The sequence below is a fragment of the Podarcis gaigeae genome, assembly GCF_964106915.1.
Source record: "Podarcis gaigeae genome assembly, chromosome: 4".
Taxonomy (NCBI): domain Eukaryota; kingdom Metazoa; phylum Chordata; class Lepidosauria; order Squamata; family Lacertidae; genus Podarcis; species Podarcis gaigeae.
In genome coordinates, this window is record NC_139677.1 from 35746643 (window position 1) to 35760293 (window position 13651).

Genomic DNA, 13651 nt, shown 5'->3' on the forward strand with positions numbered 1-13651 from the left:
TAATTATAGATTTTTACCCTGCCTTCCACCCCACCCCTCCCAAAAAGTTTCTTAGGGCAGCTTTATGCACACACACACACACACACACACACACCCATAATACTAAAATGTTTTTTAAAAAACAAACACGTCAATAAAATCAGAAATGCTAGTGTAATACCAATTCCATCATTCTTGCAGAAATAATAAATGTTTTAGGCATACGCAGCGGGCAACATTCCAGGCTGCAACAACAAATATGCGCTCTCGCGCTCTCTCTGGCTGCCTCTCAAACAAGCCCCTCCCTAGGGCCTCAGCACATTTGCAAACACAAACATAAAAAATACAAGTGTTATACACTTAAAAGGAAAGCCAGAAGGTAAGGACAATGCAGCAAACCACACGCCTATGGCTGCATTTCCTATATTCTACAGCAGGCATAGGCAAACTCCGGCCCTCCAGATGTTTAGGACTACAATTCCCATCACCCCTGACCACTGGTCCTGTTAGCTAGGGGTGATGGGAATTGTAGTCCCAAACATCTGCAGGGCCGGAGTTTGTCTGTGCCTGTTCTACAGTCTTCTTAGGTTCCTCTTCACTCAAGCCCTCTGCTTGTAACTACTTCCCTCCTGACTCTTCCCTCAGTGCTGCTCTGCCAATTTATGTGGAACACAGTCTTCTTCCACCCCCCTCCTTTTTTCCTGGTTGCAATCTCCTTTCTTGACTCCTGCGCGTTCTCCCAAATGCCCTTTGCTTCTCCCCCGTCCCCATTTTGTCTCTCCCACTCCCCTCAAGGTCCTCTTTCTCAGGTTTCTACTCCCTTCCCGTGCTTGTAAACCCCAACTCTGATTTTCCAGTTTAACTTCCCCGTTCCTGCTCAGTACTGCCACGTGACCATAGCTTAGTGGCAAAACAAGGTGGGGAAAAACAAACCACAAAGAAAACCCAATATATATATCTATACAGGCATATGCCCTAACCTTCCTGCTGGCTAAACTGACACATTCAGAAACTGACGCTTCCTGGGGAAGAAAGCTCAGCTAGATGGCTGAAGATTCTAAGAATGTTCTGATAAGCAGAACTAGATTCTGATCTAGCAGAACTAGATCTTCTTACATGCTAGGATCCCCATGCACATTTATGGATGGACTAGATTTAGATGTGAACTGTTATGGCACAGACAGACTGTGGCAGCCAGGTCATATAGTTTCAAATGATGGTGTATACTCAAACACAATAGGAGTTTCTTAGTAAATGATAACTAATAAGGACTCGAGAGTATAGCAGTGTCATCAGCAAAGACAAGAAAGGGTGCAACTGCCCTTCTATCGCATTCCTTGACCCCAAAGTGTCCTAATTGTATATTGTGCTGCAGCTCCCCTGACCTCTTATACGTGAAGGGAACTGTTTGGCTCACACAAAAATGCAGAAGAGAGACTGAAACCCTTGTGTTCATGGGACTTGGATTCAGTTAGTTGCACAAGCAGAAGCTTGGCATGTGCAATTGCCTCAAAACAGCAAAATGAACCAAGGCAAAACTTGGTTTAGAACAACTTGCCAGCTTCCTCCTCCAAGGGCTCAGCGCTCTAGTCTCCAGCGGCCTTCAGAGAAACAGTGCCCATGGCCAATGAGCATATTCACAGAGAATCATAGAACTGTAGTCCAACCCCTGCAATGCAGAAGTCTTTTGCCCTATGTGGGGCTCCTGAGATTAAGGGTCTCATGCGCTACTCATTGGGCTGTTTTTGGAGTTCCCCAGCCTCTATGGGATTTTTTTTTCTCTTTTAAAAAACTGTACTTCTGCAAAGCTTGGGGTTTCCTCAACATTACTGATACACCCTCCATGTGTGTATGTGTGGTGCTGTTTTGACTACATAAGCAATGGAATTCACAGTGTAAACACTGAAAATGGAGGAAATTACAGACACTTCAAATGTATCCATTTCGTTTCCATACCCCAATATGTCCCCCCACGCTCTAAAAAGACCAAACATATAATAGATGTTTAAGGCAACTGCTTGTTTCCAAAAGCAATCGTTTTAAAAACGAAAGTTCATTTTCGTTAGGTCATAAATGAACACCAGAATTTAGCTGCAGTTTAGTTTAATTTCTTCTGAGAACTACCAAGAAAACTAGCATAGTCAGCTGTTTTCTGCAGAAGAAAACGCTGCCAGCGGTTTTTTGGTTTCCTGGCTCAAGCCCCTTCTCTCTGAAGATGGGTGAACTGCAAAAGGTTTTGAAGACAACCGGATTTTAAGCTCTCCTATTCAGGCATTACTTAAAATGTAACTGCACTCACTGCATACAGACTAGTGGGTCACAACAGACAGTTATAACCTCATTACAGATAGCCATGTCACAATAGCCGCTTGATGTCATGCATTTATTTAGAAGCTGGGATAGTTCAGTCGGTAGAGCATGAGATTCTTAATCTCAGGGTCGTGGGTTTGAGCCCCATGTTGGGCAAAAGCTTCCTGCATCGCAGGGGGTTTGGACTAGATGACTTTCCTGGTCCTTTCCAACTTTACCATTCTAAGTCCCCCAGAGTTCAAACTGCTAAGTGTGGGTAGGATGGTAGCAGTGCATTGGCACTATGTCTCATGGAAGTGCTATCTGTAGTTTCCACATTTGTTCTTGCTAGTTTGAAACAGACACTGCACCTTCAGCCAGACATAATTCTTCCAGCAAACATTACAGTACCCCAGAGTTGGGGAACCTGCGTCTCTCCAGATGATGTTGCTGTCCAACTCCCATCAGTCTCAGCCAGCACACCCAATGGTCAGGGATGATGAGAGTTTAGTCCAACAGCATCTAAAGGGCTACAAGTTGTGTACCTCTGCAGCAAACTGCCAGGCATGCGAAGTCAAGACCAACCTTCCAATTCCTACTGTGCAGAGTCCTGAGCGTCTAATCCTCAGCTATCAGCCACTATCCCACTCTCTTGCAATGTACAGAGAGACATTTTCTGCAGCAGGATCTCAATGAACAGCCAACTTTCTTTCGCATGGTATTTTAATGTTGCGCATGACTGCCATCTCCTGGACTGAAGGTTTCATCTCATGCAGCCTCATCTGCACTTTGCAGGAAAGCATGGCTGTTTAAAAGTGGTAGGATAATGCAGATGGGGGCTTGCAATTATTTTTTTCTGCAGCTCTAAGGTCAAATTTAGCACACTGAGGTTAGCAGACCTAATCAAAAGGAAGATACGTTACACTGAACTGTATATAGAGTTCCAGAATGCTCGTCCAATATTGAAGTACATTCCCATGCCTGTGGCACAAACGAAAGGACTGTGACACTTGTTTCCAGGAAGGGTACCAATATTAAGTTTGAAATCAGTGGCCCAGCCTCTCACTCCTTCAATTCAGCACAGCGATCAATCCTGACTTAAATATTTCCTATTCAGGGTGCTAAGAGCAAATCCAGCAACAAATAAGTGTCAGACCTGGTAAAACAGTCAATGTCAAGAAAGCCTACCTAGCACACTCAAGGAAGAGCTCACATTCCAGTTTCCTACAGCATGGACAGACACATCCATATCTGTAACTGCAAAGCTAAGCCGTTTTTCCCACTAAGTGTTTTGTTTTTTGCTTCCCATCCAGATGGATGCTTGGACACAACCTGGTGCATAGCTAATGGTGAACTTGTAAGAGAGAGCCAGGAAACATTCAAAAACATTGCTGGGTTAGGCAAAGGGGTGAGGGAAGGAAATGGCACTTTTGCAACATCTTTGTTTATGATACACTGGCAAGAATACAGAAAACCGAACAGTTCTATTTAGATAGCAGTAGGCTTGCAGGAGAGCCAGTGTGGTGTAGTGGTTAAGAGCGGTAGATTCGAACCAGGTTCGCTGCTGAGTGACCTTGGGCTAGTCACACTTCTCTGAAGTCTCTCAACCCCACTCACCTCACAGAGTGTTTGTTGTGGGGGAGGAAGGGAAAGGAGAATGTTAGCCGCTTTGAGACTCCTTCGGGTAGTGATAAAGCAGGATATCAAATCCAAACTCTTCTTGTTATGAAAAGCCATTTAGCACAGTACAGAACCAGAGTCCTCTTCTTGTCAATGGGCTTCCACAACCCCTATTGACCTCATTGGAAACTTATGAAAATGGGAAATTACTAGATGACAAATTAAGATCAAACAAGATCACAAGAAATACACTACAAACTACAAGCAAATTTGCCAATTCCCCAGCATCTGACTACATATTGCTCCCACACCAGAAGCTGTATGTCGGGAAAGTACAAAGCCTATAAATAATTAACTTGCAATAGAAGAGTAAAAGAGTCACCGCCCCTTGTACAAATGTTCTGCTTGTATGTATCGCCTTACAGAAACGTATCTGAACTGTGCCAGGCAAACAGGAAATAAATGTGTTGCTCTACTGATTGCAGAGGAAGGTTCTTAAATGCCCCGCACCCCTTGTAGGATATATGAGCTTCTCATGTTATTTGATAGGCACCAGCATCCCACAAGTTATAACAGAGGATAGGGTTCTGCTATTTAACTGTGGCCACTTATTGTGAGCTACCACGATCTTGGTAACCTAACCCTGGAAAAAATCCCACACAGATCTCAAACATGACTAGGTATTAAGAAGCAAGCAAAATGCTCAACCCCTGAATGAACAGCAAGATTTTGCTGTTATGCAATTCTGTTATAAGCAGTTATTCTCCTATGATGCAAAGCCAAACATCGAATGCATATGACACTGATTTTGTACGTATCAAGCAGTTCGCGTTATTTCCTTGTTATTTAAAAAATGTGAACGTGACTCTGAAAAAGGTACATTTTAGATTCAACATGGGCACCTTATATTTAGCCATGAGAGCATGGGCGTTGTGCCTCCGCCAATGATCCAAACAGTGAAGAAGACAATGAGGAGTGTGGTGGAGAACATCATCTGATGAGAATAAGTTGCGGTGTCTCGTATGGCTAGAGCAAATGCCATGGCTCCTCGAAGTCCTGTAGATGAACAAGTGAGAGGAATGTGAAACCTGACAATACAAGAGCTGTTTTGTATGATACTTCCCCCTCAAACCTAGAGTTGGAATGCTAAGGTGTTTTCGTCGCAAGTAATATAGACTTGGGGGGAGCAGTAAACATAAGAAGCACATCTAGCCCAGTATGAATCACATGGACCAGCCATTTCTCTCTCCAGGTCTTCGTCAAGCAGAGAGTCTTAGCTGCAGACGCTGGGACATTCTGCAAGCAACACAGATATTCTACCGCTGAACTATGGCCCTTCCCCAAGAGGATATGTCTCTTCAGCTAAGTGTTAAGGGCTGTTGGCATTCCATTCCAAAAATAAGCTGTCAGTTCCCCATTAAGATGCCCTAAAATATGCTCTCTGAGTAACTAATTATGTTATGCAAAGGAAGCAGGTTTCTGCTCAAGTCTCTTGAGAGAGGTTGTTAATCAGTGGAGCAACAAGACATGTGCAACTTAGTCTGCTTCCAGGTTTTTGCAGAGTTTGGAAACCTCGACAAAGAGCAGTTGATACAACATCACAAGAGCCACAGGGTAGAGAAACGCAAAACCCATCCTCCCTATCCTGAGCCACTATAAGGCATTTATTTCTTTTTATTATTTTAGATATCCATCCAAGGTGGCAAGCAACATTACAACTGTATTCAAGGCCTGCTCTGGCTCCCCCTCCCACCTCTTCAAACCTTTCTGTCCCTACAGCATTTCTCAAGAAGTGGGGGGGGGGGGGTTATAAATAAATCTGATGAAACACTGAAGTTTATTTATTGAAAAAATAGTCACCCTTTGTGAAGTTTGGGGTTTTGTGTGTGAGAGAGAGAGAGAAGAGGAGGCCCTTGAGGGGCATGCTAGGTAGGAGACAAGCCCAAAATCAATAAAAATACACAGCAAACTGAGGTTCTCCCCCCCAAAAAAAATCCTGCCCCCCTCCCACAAAAACCCTGGCTATATATCTGTGATACCTGTATCTACAGATGGGAACTTTGTGTTGTATATAAGATTACAAGCTTGATCTTATCATCTTACCTGAAAACATCAGCATGTGCTGGAAATTCCAGCTGATCTTGTGCCTTCTGCCCAGATTCAAGAAGAATGAAAGAGGGTAGATGTGTGCAGCTCGTCCCAGGAAAACAGCTATCTAACAGCACCTTTTGGTTAAGGATCCAATATTGTTATCTACTCCACACTATGATCAGGTAGTTTCTTTAAACTTAAGTGTTCTGTTCCAACCCAGGAACCTTTTTTCCTGTTCTTTCGAAACCTGCTGTTATGTGGCTCTGAACAGGTAAAGCCAGTATCTCTATACTGTAACTATTGCTCCCTTACAGCTGTTTTTGTGTGTGTGTTTTTAAGAAAGGGGGGGGGGGAGGCAGCCCTTGCTTAACAACCCTCCAGTACAGAGAAGCCTGTTTGCTGCTATTCTGTTTGAGGCACCCTAAAGAAAGAGAGAGAGAGTTAAGAGTGCACTTAACTCCCACATGGCTTTCCCTCACTGCTGAGTCAAACACACTCAAGTGAAAGTCTGTGTCACGTCGTTCTTAACCTGAGGTACCACTTTAGCTAATGGGGCCTGCCGCACCGCCGCACAATTTCTGTTCTCATCCTGAGGTAAAGTTCTTAACCCGAGGTACTACTTCTGGGTTAGCGGAGTTTGTAACCTGAGGTGTTTGTAACCTGAGGTACCACTGTATTAGCATTGCATTCATACTGAACAGAGTCTGTGTCACATTAGCATTAATATGAGGGGTAGAATCGCTCACTCCTACAGGGCAAAATTTATCATGTGGGCACTTTCCTCCTCTTAAACCTTCACACAGGCTTTTGAGCTGTTCCGTAAGGCCAAACAAACGGTGCTTAGAGGAGATAAAACGGAAGAGGAAGAACTGGATTGGTCTCTTCAAAAACAAGGAAAATTCTTGCTCATCCCGGATAGCTCAGTTAAGAGTGTGGTGCTGATAACGCCAAGGTTGCAGGTTTGATTCCCGTATGAGACAGCTGCTTTGCAGGGTCCCTTCTTCCAACTCTGCAATTCTATGATTCTTACTCATGAACTGTGCACATATGTGTGAACCTTACCAGGATCCTCTTCACTCCTTACCTTTGGAAGCTGCCTTATAGTGAGTCAGGCCCATTGCTCCATATAGTCTCAGCACGGCCTACAGTGGCTAGTTATAGCTCACCAGGATTTTAGACGTGGTTCTCTCCTAGTTCGTACCTGGAGAGGCCAGGGACTGAACTTGAGACCACTTGCCCGTTTCACACACACCACATGGATAAAGCTGCTTTCCATTTCTTAAGCAAAAACAAACAAGAGCCTTGTCCGTTTGCTCAGGGAAAATTCAGTATGTTAGGATATTCCAATGTTATTAACATTCATTGTACAACTTAAAGGATTTTAAGTTATCGTACTGAGACGGTTTTTTGGAAAAAAAAGCCTAACATAAGGTTTCCACATAATATTCTTGTAACGTTATAACACAGGGGCCAACAGAGAAGTCTCAGGTGTGCCACCAAATCAGTGGAAGGTTGGGTGGAAAGTACTGTCAAGAGGAATTAGGTTGCAGTTACCTCAGAGAGCAGAGCTTTGGGTTACAAGGAAGACATGGTTTCTGTGTATGTGTTTGTTCCTCATAAGGCAGTGCAGCGAGAACTGGCTAATGGGAGGGTCATATCTCTTCCCTCACCTTCCCATTTTCCTCTGCAAATTTCTAATTCTTACTTGTTATTTGCATCTCGGGGTCCCTGGCTTTAAGCCCCAGAAGTCAGCCTAGTTGAGAGAGCGGTATTCTTACCATGGCATTTGCAGGAAAGTACTACTAGACACACAAGGTGGTAAAGGCCTGTTTTCTCCCTATAGGTGCACAGGTACCTGTTGGGGGAAACAGGGCTTCCCCCTTTCTCATCCAGTTTTAGTTCCTTTAGCTCAGGTGCTCCAAAGATCCGCCCCCTCCCCTTTCAAGACTGGCTTCTCAGAAGTGCAACACCGCCGAGAAACATGTTATAATGCAGAAAAACCCAATAAAGGATACGAAAGCTCCAATGATGAAAATGGGGCTAAATATATGCTTCTGGAAAGTGAAGAGTGCTAAGCCCATATAAGAAAATATGAAGTTCTCAGCCAGGAAGTGCAGCACTTCAAAGAGCTGGAAAGGAAGTTAGGGAAGGGAGAAAAAACATGAAGTCTGCCAACTGAATTCAACGCAATATACATGTCTTATCAAGAGGAACACTAGCTTTTCAGAGCAGCCTATTCTGAACAAACCATCTAAAGCAGCATGCACTACATACATTGTAAAGCACCTTTCACCCCCTCTGCCATAAAATCATGGAAATGGTAGTTTGCTGAGGGTGCTGGGAATTGCAACTTGGCAGTAAAGTACAGTTCCCAATTAAATACGAAAGCGGCATGCATGCAGATAGCTGTGGGCACACCTTGTTTTTTTAAAAAACAATTTCTCTGCCCAAGAAGTGTGCGAAAGCACAGAGACAGGCAACTGTAGTTTTCTGGTTTGGGAGCAAATCTAAGGTACTAAAACATTTTAAAGAAGAAGAAGAAGAAGAAGAAGCCACCACCAAGCTTTTAATGCACTCTTATTAGCGTGGTGAAAAAGCAATGAAAGCAACTACCGTAATTTCTCGACACACACTTTTCATATTACTGTCCAAAATACTTTCTCTAGATTGTACTAATCAGACTTGCAAGTGCAGGAGTACATAAGACCCTCCCAATTGTGCACTTCAATCAAGCATTCATCAACTGTGAGATTAACCATTTCTACCAGGTATCAGCAGCCATCATTCAAAATGAATGAAGAGGAGCATGCCTTATTATATATATAGAGAGAGAGAGAGAAAGCAAAACTAAGAAGACATTCTTTCACCTGCTTGGTTCGGCTTCTTGATTCAACAGACAGATTATTGTACGTATAGTGAGCTTGTGTGATTCCACAGAACAGGACAGATACCACGCCTGCCAAGAGAAACAGAAGAAGCAGCAGCATTAGGTTAAATGCAGACATCATCTCTTTTCTGGCTTAGTATTCATATCAATCTTCTTTAAATCCTGAAGCATTACATTCTGATATAAACTTGCTATCTTTGTGGGTTATCTTTTCCAGTGAGCCTGCCCTGTGTTCCAATGAGAAGTAACGGGGCTTAATTCTGCATCAACGCTTTGCCATCTGTACTGGAAAGGTAGTCCCATAATCCCATGGGTGCAGGGACCAGGTTCTGTTAATTTTTAGGTGAGGGAAATCATTCTGCACTCTTCCAAAGGCAGGCAGGCAGGCAGGCATATACTCCACGATTCAGTCCTGTTGCCAGGAACAAATCCCAGGGTTGTGCCTCATATTTCTTAAGGGTTTGCAAGATTAAAAGAGTCTCTCTTGGGTATGTTTATATGGAGAGATCAACCCAAAATGGGCTTGGCATGCAAGGGCTTTGAGTGAACTTTATCAGCACTGGCCAAGAACTGGATGGCCAGCAAATCAGCTATTTATATTGGAGAAATGCAAGCAAAACCTGGAAGGCTCGGTTGGTTAGAGCATGGTGCGGAGAATGCCAAGGTTGCAGGTTCGATCCCTGTATCAGACAGCTGCATATTCCTGCATTGCAGGGGTTGGACTAGATGATCCTCAGGGTCCCTTCCAAATCTACAATTCTATGAAAACACAAGTCTGTTTTCTGCTAGGCTTTCTGCTCCTTTCAACAACAATGAACACAAGGCATCCACTCCCTTGGCTCCTCTTAAGGTTTATGTGTTGTGAATCTCTCTGCTATAAAGGCAATGAGAATAAAATCTACAGCTGGGAATCCAAAAAGCTGTGGTATTGGTCTTTGCCACCCAGTGTTTTGTGAAAAGCAGGCCCCTGACTCCATACAACATTGCAGTCCTTTTTTAAACTGATGGGGGGTATCAAAAGCAGACTGAAGAACAGATCCCCATGCCATACCACAAAGTCAAAAATCCACTGGATCCAAACCCACTGTGGACCTATACAAATCCTATATTAAATAAAAATAAATAAATAAAGAGCACTCCAACCACCCAGTCATCTGTTGACATTGCAGCAAGGAAGTCTTCACATTGCAAAATACATTAGAAAAGCCATTTGTGAAAAAAGAAGATCTACAAAGAGGACATGTAACAGCTCTGGTCATTAAAAGGAGTTCCATGCCCAGTAAAAATGCATGACTTCTACAAGGAGATATATGTCAGGACATCTACAATGTGAAGGCAATCTAGTTTCAAGAGCCAAAAGATACAGTACTAACTATCATATGTTCATCACTCGTTTCCATGTTACATTTGGCCAAATAGATTCCGCCAGAAATCAGAGTCATATTATGCATTTATATTATGCAACTTCGTAACATCAGCACAAGTGTAATTTGAAAGGTGGCAACGTGAGTACCCAATATGTTGCCAATAATAATAATACCAATTACTGTATAAGCACAAAATCTATTCATTCCAGAGCCTGTTAATATATCAAAGCATCTTACCTGTAAAGCCACAAGCTTCAGCCAGCAAGAACGTACTCCAAGACATCAGAAAAAAGAGTGCAGTCTCCAGTAAGGGGAAGCAATGCAGTTTTGTGAACTTTGTTACGTGATTATTGTGTTAAGGAACCGCAAAAATTACAGCATTAGGTATTTTCTACAGCTATTAGAACTCTTCCCAAAGGGCTGAATGTGATGAGTTAGTACTCATGTGATGGTACTGTAGCCCCAAATGTAGACCACAGGTTCTCCTTGGCCTGGCCAAGTTATAAATGCTTAGAGCTGTTTATTCACCTAAGCCGGGCGTAAGGAACCTTTGGCTCTCTCCAAATGTTGCTAAACTACAACTCTTATCTGGCCCCTGGCTGTGCTTGCTGGGGCTCCTACAAGTTGTAGTTGAGCAATATATGGAAGGCCAATGGTTCCCCACACCTGATCTAGGCAGCAGCCAAATTCTGAACACATCAATTTGGCTTTCTTGTCTCCCTCTAGGGCAGTGATGGCCAAACTTTGCCCTCCAGCTGTTTTTGGACTACAATTCCCATCATCCCTGACCACTGGTCCTTTTAGCTAGGGATGATGGGAGTTGTAGTCCCAAAACAGCTGGAGGGCCAAGTTTGGCCATCACTGCTCTACTAGGGAGTCTCTGCTTGTCAATCTTCCTGGCTTCCGATCTCATGGCTGTCTTGCTTCACAGTTTGCCTGCTTGCCTTTTCCCCCTCATCCCTATTCCAGCATTCTTAGGATGGGAGACTTCGCCTGCAGATGACTACTGTACCTTCAAACTGATCTACCTGTAAAACAAAGTTGTCTATATTTCAGTGCAGTTTTCTAGTAAAGTGTTGTTGTTTTTTAATGGCATGACGCTCTCTATGATTCTACAGTCAGAAGACCTGAAGATTGTAGCAGATAAGAGGAAATGCTGCTTTCACCAGAGAATGAAGTCAAAAGTGAGTGGGCAACTGCAAAAACACACACACACACACACACACACAAAACAAACAAACAAAAAAAAACTGGGAGCATTCAACAGAAAAAGGATATCAGAGCTGTCACAACTCCTGTCACTACTCCCATCATGAACGAGCCGCTAAAGATTCCAAGGAAAACACCAACAGATTTAAAAAAGGCAGCTGCATCAAAAGCATGGATGTTTCCTCCCGTGGGCTGATATGCTACAATAGAACTGCAACAGAGGGGACAAGAAGCAGCAATGAGCAAAATATTTATCCCACATAATTCTTCCTCCTTTAGTTATCTTAGGAGCTGCATCTTTCCCATCTATCACCCCAACCACATGCAAATGATCTCAAGGCAAATGCAAGAACAGCAGTCTTTCCAAATCTGATTTACAAGACTATCAGGAATTGGTTCATTTTGTATTAATGGTCTTTCACTTAACACATCAAAAACTCTTAATTTTTTTACTTACGAAGATAGTACAATAGCAACAGCATCGTTCAGAACGCTCTCTCCAAACAGCAGTGCATAGAGGTCAACATCAGCATGAAGTTCGTTAAAAATTGCCAGTACAGTGACTACAATTGGGAAAAGAGAAGAACAAGGCACTAAAAATTGGTCTTATTGTATATGTGATTTTGAGCAGGAAAGAAACAGCTCTCTGCCGACTTCGTATGCAGTGAATGTTATCAAGCTATAACACAATCATGAAACCAACGGTGTTTAATACAGGTTGGCAGTTGGTGAAAGATCTAATCAGTACTTTTTTTAAAAAAAAGAGAGGGGGGGGGTCCCGGTATTTTTATCTTGCTGTAGATGCTGCCAATGTCAGCACAAAATGGCTGCTATGGGCAGCAGAAAAGGAGGTGATAGTACTCAATACTCCTGAGTCGTGACATGAGGAGAGAATATTCTCCAGAATATTCTCAAGAATATTCTCTGCTAGAGAATTCTCCGGAGAACATTCTCCACATACTGTAAATTCTGTGTTGTCCACAAAGCTGCTTTAAATGTACACATCTCATTAATCGAGAATATTCGAGAATATTCTCCAAAAGATTTTAACATCACTACTCATGAGTACAGTCACACACACAAAAGTACCGGGTCTCCTAAACATCTGTCCAAGGCCCATTGCCTACATTCATTTTGCACGTGCTCAAGTTATCACAAGGCAACTCAGTACCTTCTCAGTTCCCCCATGGGGAACATTTAGTCAGCAAACGACCTCATGTGGAGACATCTGGCATTACCTCACTGAGTACATGGTAAACACTTACTGTTGCCACAAGGGGGTATTGCCTCTGCAATAGTGCACCTCTCCTCTACCTACCCCAGATTTAAAATGTGCATAGCCATGTTGGCTCATTGCAGAGGGGGGACGGGACACCCCAAAAGCTACACTAAGGCCTTATTAAGGTAAAGGGACCCCTGACCATTAGGTCCAGTCGTGACCGACTCTGGGGTTGCAGCGCTCATCTCGCTTTATTGGCCAAGGGAGCCGGCATACAGCATACAGGTCATGTGGCCAGCATGACTAAGCCGCTTCTGGCGAACCAGAGCAGTGCACGGAAATGCCGTTTACCTTCCCGCCGGAGCGGTACCTATTTACCTACTTGCACTTTGACGTGCTTTCGAACTGCTAGGTTGGCAGGAGCTGCGACCAAGCAACAGGAGCTCACCCTGTCGCAGGGATTTGAACCGCTGACCTTCTGATCAGCAAGTCCTAGGCTCTGTGGTTTAACCCACAGTGCCACCCACATCCCAAGGCCTTATTAGGACCAACCAAAAAGCCATGAACAAACGTTTGAGTTCTCCAGAATTCTTCACAAAGTTCTGTGTTAAACCCAACGGCATGGTAGGGGGTGATGGTAATGGGGGGGGGGGACAAGACAAGATGGCATTAGAATGGAATGCAGGCATTGCAGCAGGCATAATTAGATGCACAATGCACCCTAGAATATTGGCACAAATATGAGGGGGAAAGATAATGTTGCTGCTTCTTTTTTCCCCCCTCCAATCCTCTCCCGCAGCCCATAAGAAGCCCCAGAACAAGTGTCAGAGGAAGCCATGACAAGGTTATTTATAAATTGCCTCAGTTTCCACAAAGGGCCATGAATGCCACTGGCTCCTCCTGCATAGGTCTCCTCATGCTTGTCTGACAGTGTGGAAAGAATCCATACAAGCAGATTCCCACATTGTTAGGGATACAGAAGAGCTCCCC

The 13651-nt window shown here is 43.6% G+C and overlaps 1 protein-coding gene across 2 annotated transcripts in view; it reads right to left on the minus strand.

The window, feature by feature from the left end:
• SLC9A7 (solute carrier family 9 member A7) overlaps positions 1–13651 on the minus strand; it is a 50609-nt gene that overhangs the window by 11527 nt on the left and 25431 nt on the right. For both annotated transcript variants that reach the window (XM_083734277.1, XM_083734278.1), the window contains exons 6-12: positions 11900–12005; positions 11512–11653; positions 10471–10576; positions 8847–8935; positions 7995–8108; positions 5992–6103; positions 4791–4944 (exon numbers count right to left, since the gene is read on the minus strand). In XM_083734277.1, coding sequence (XP_083590403.1) covers positions 4791–4944; positions 5992–6103; positions 7995–8108; positions 8847–8935; positions 10471–10576; positions 11512–11653; positions 11900–12005 — 823 coding nt within the window. The remainder of the gene's footprint in view (positions 1–4790; positions 4945–5991; positions 6104–7994; positions 8109–8846; positions 8936–10470; positions 10577–11511; positions 11654–11899; positions 12006–13651) is intronic.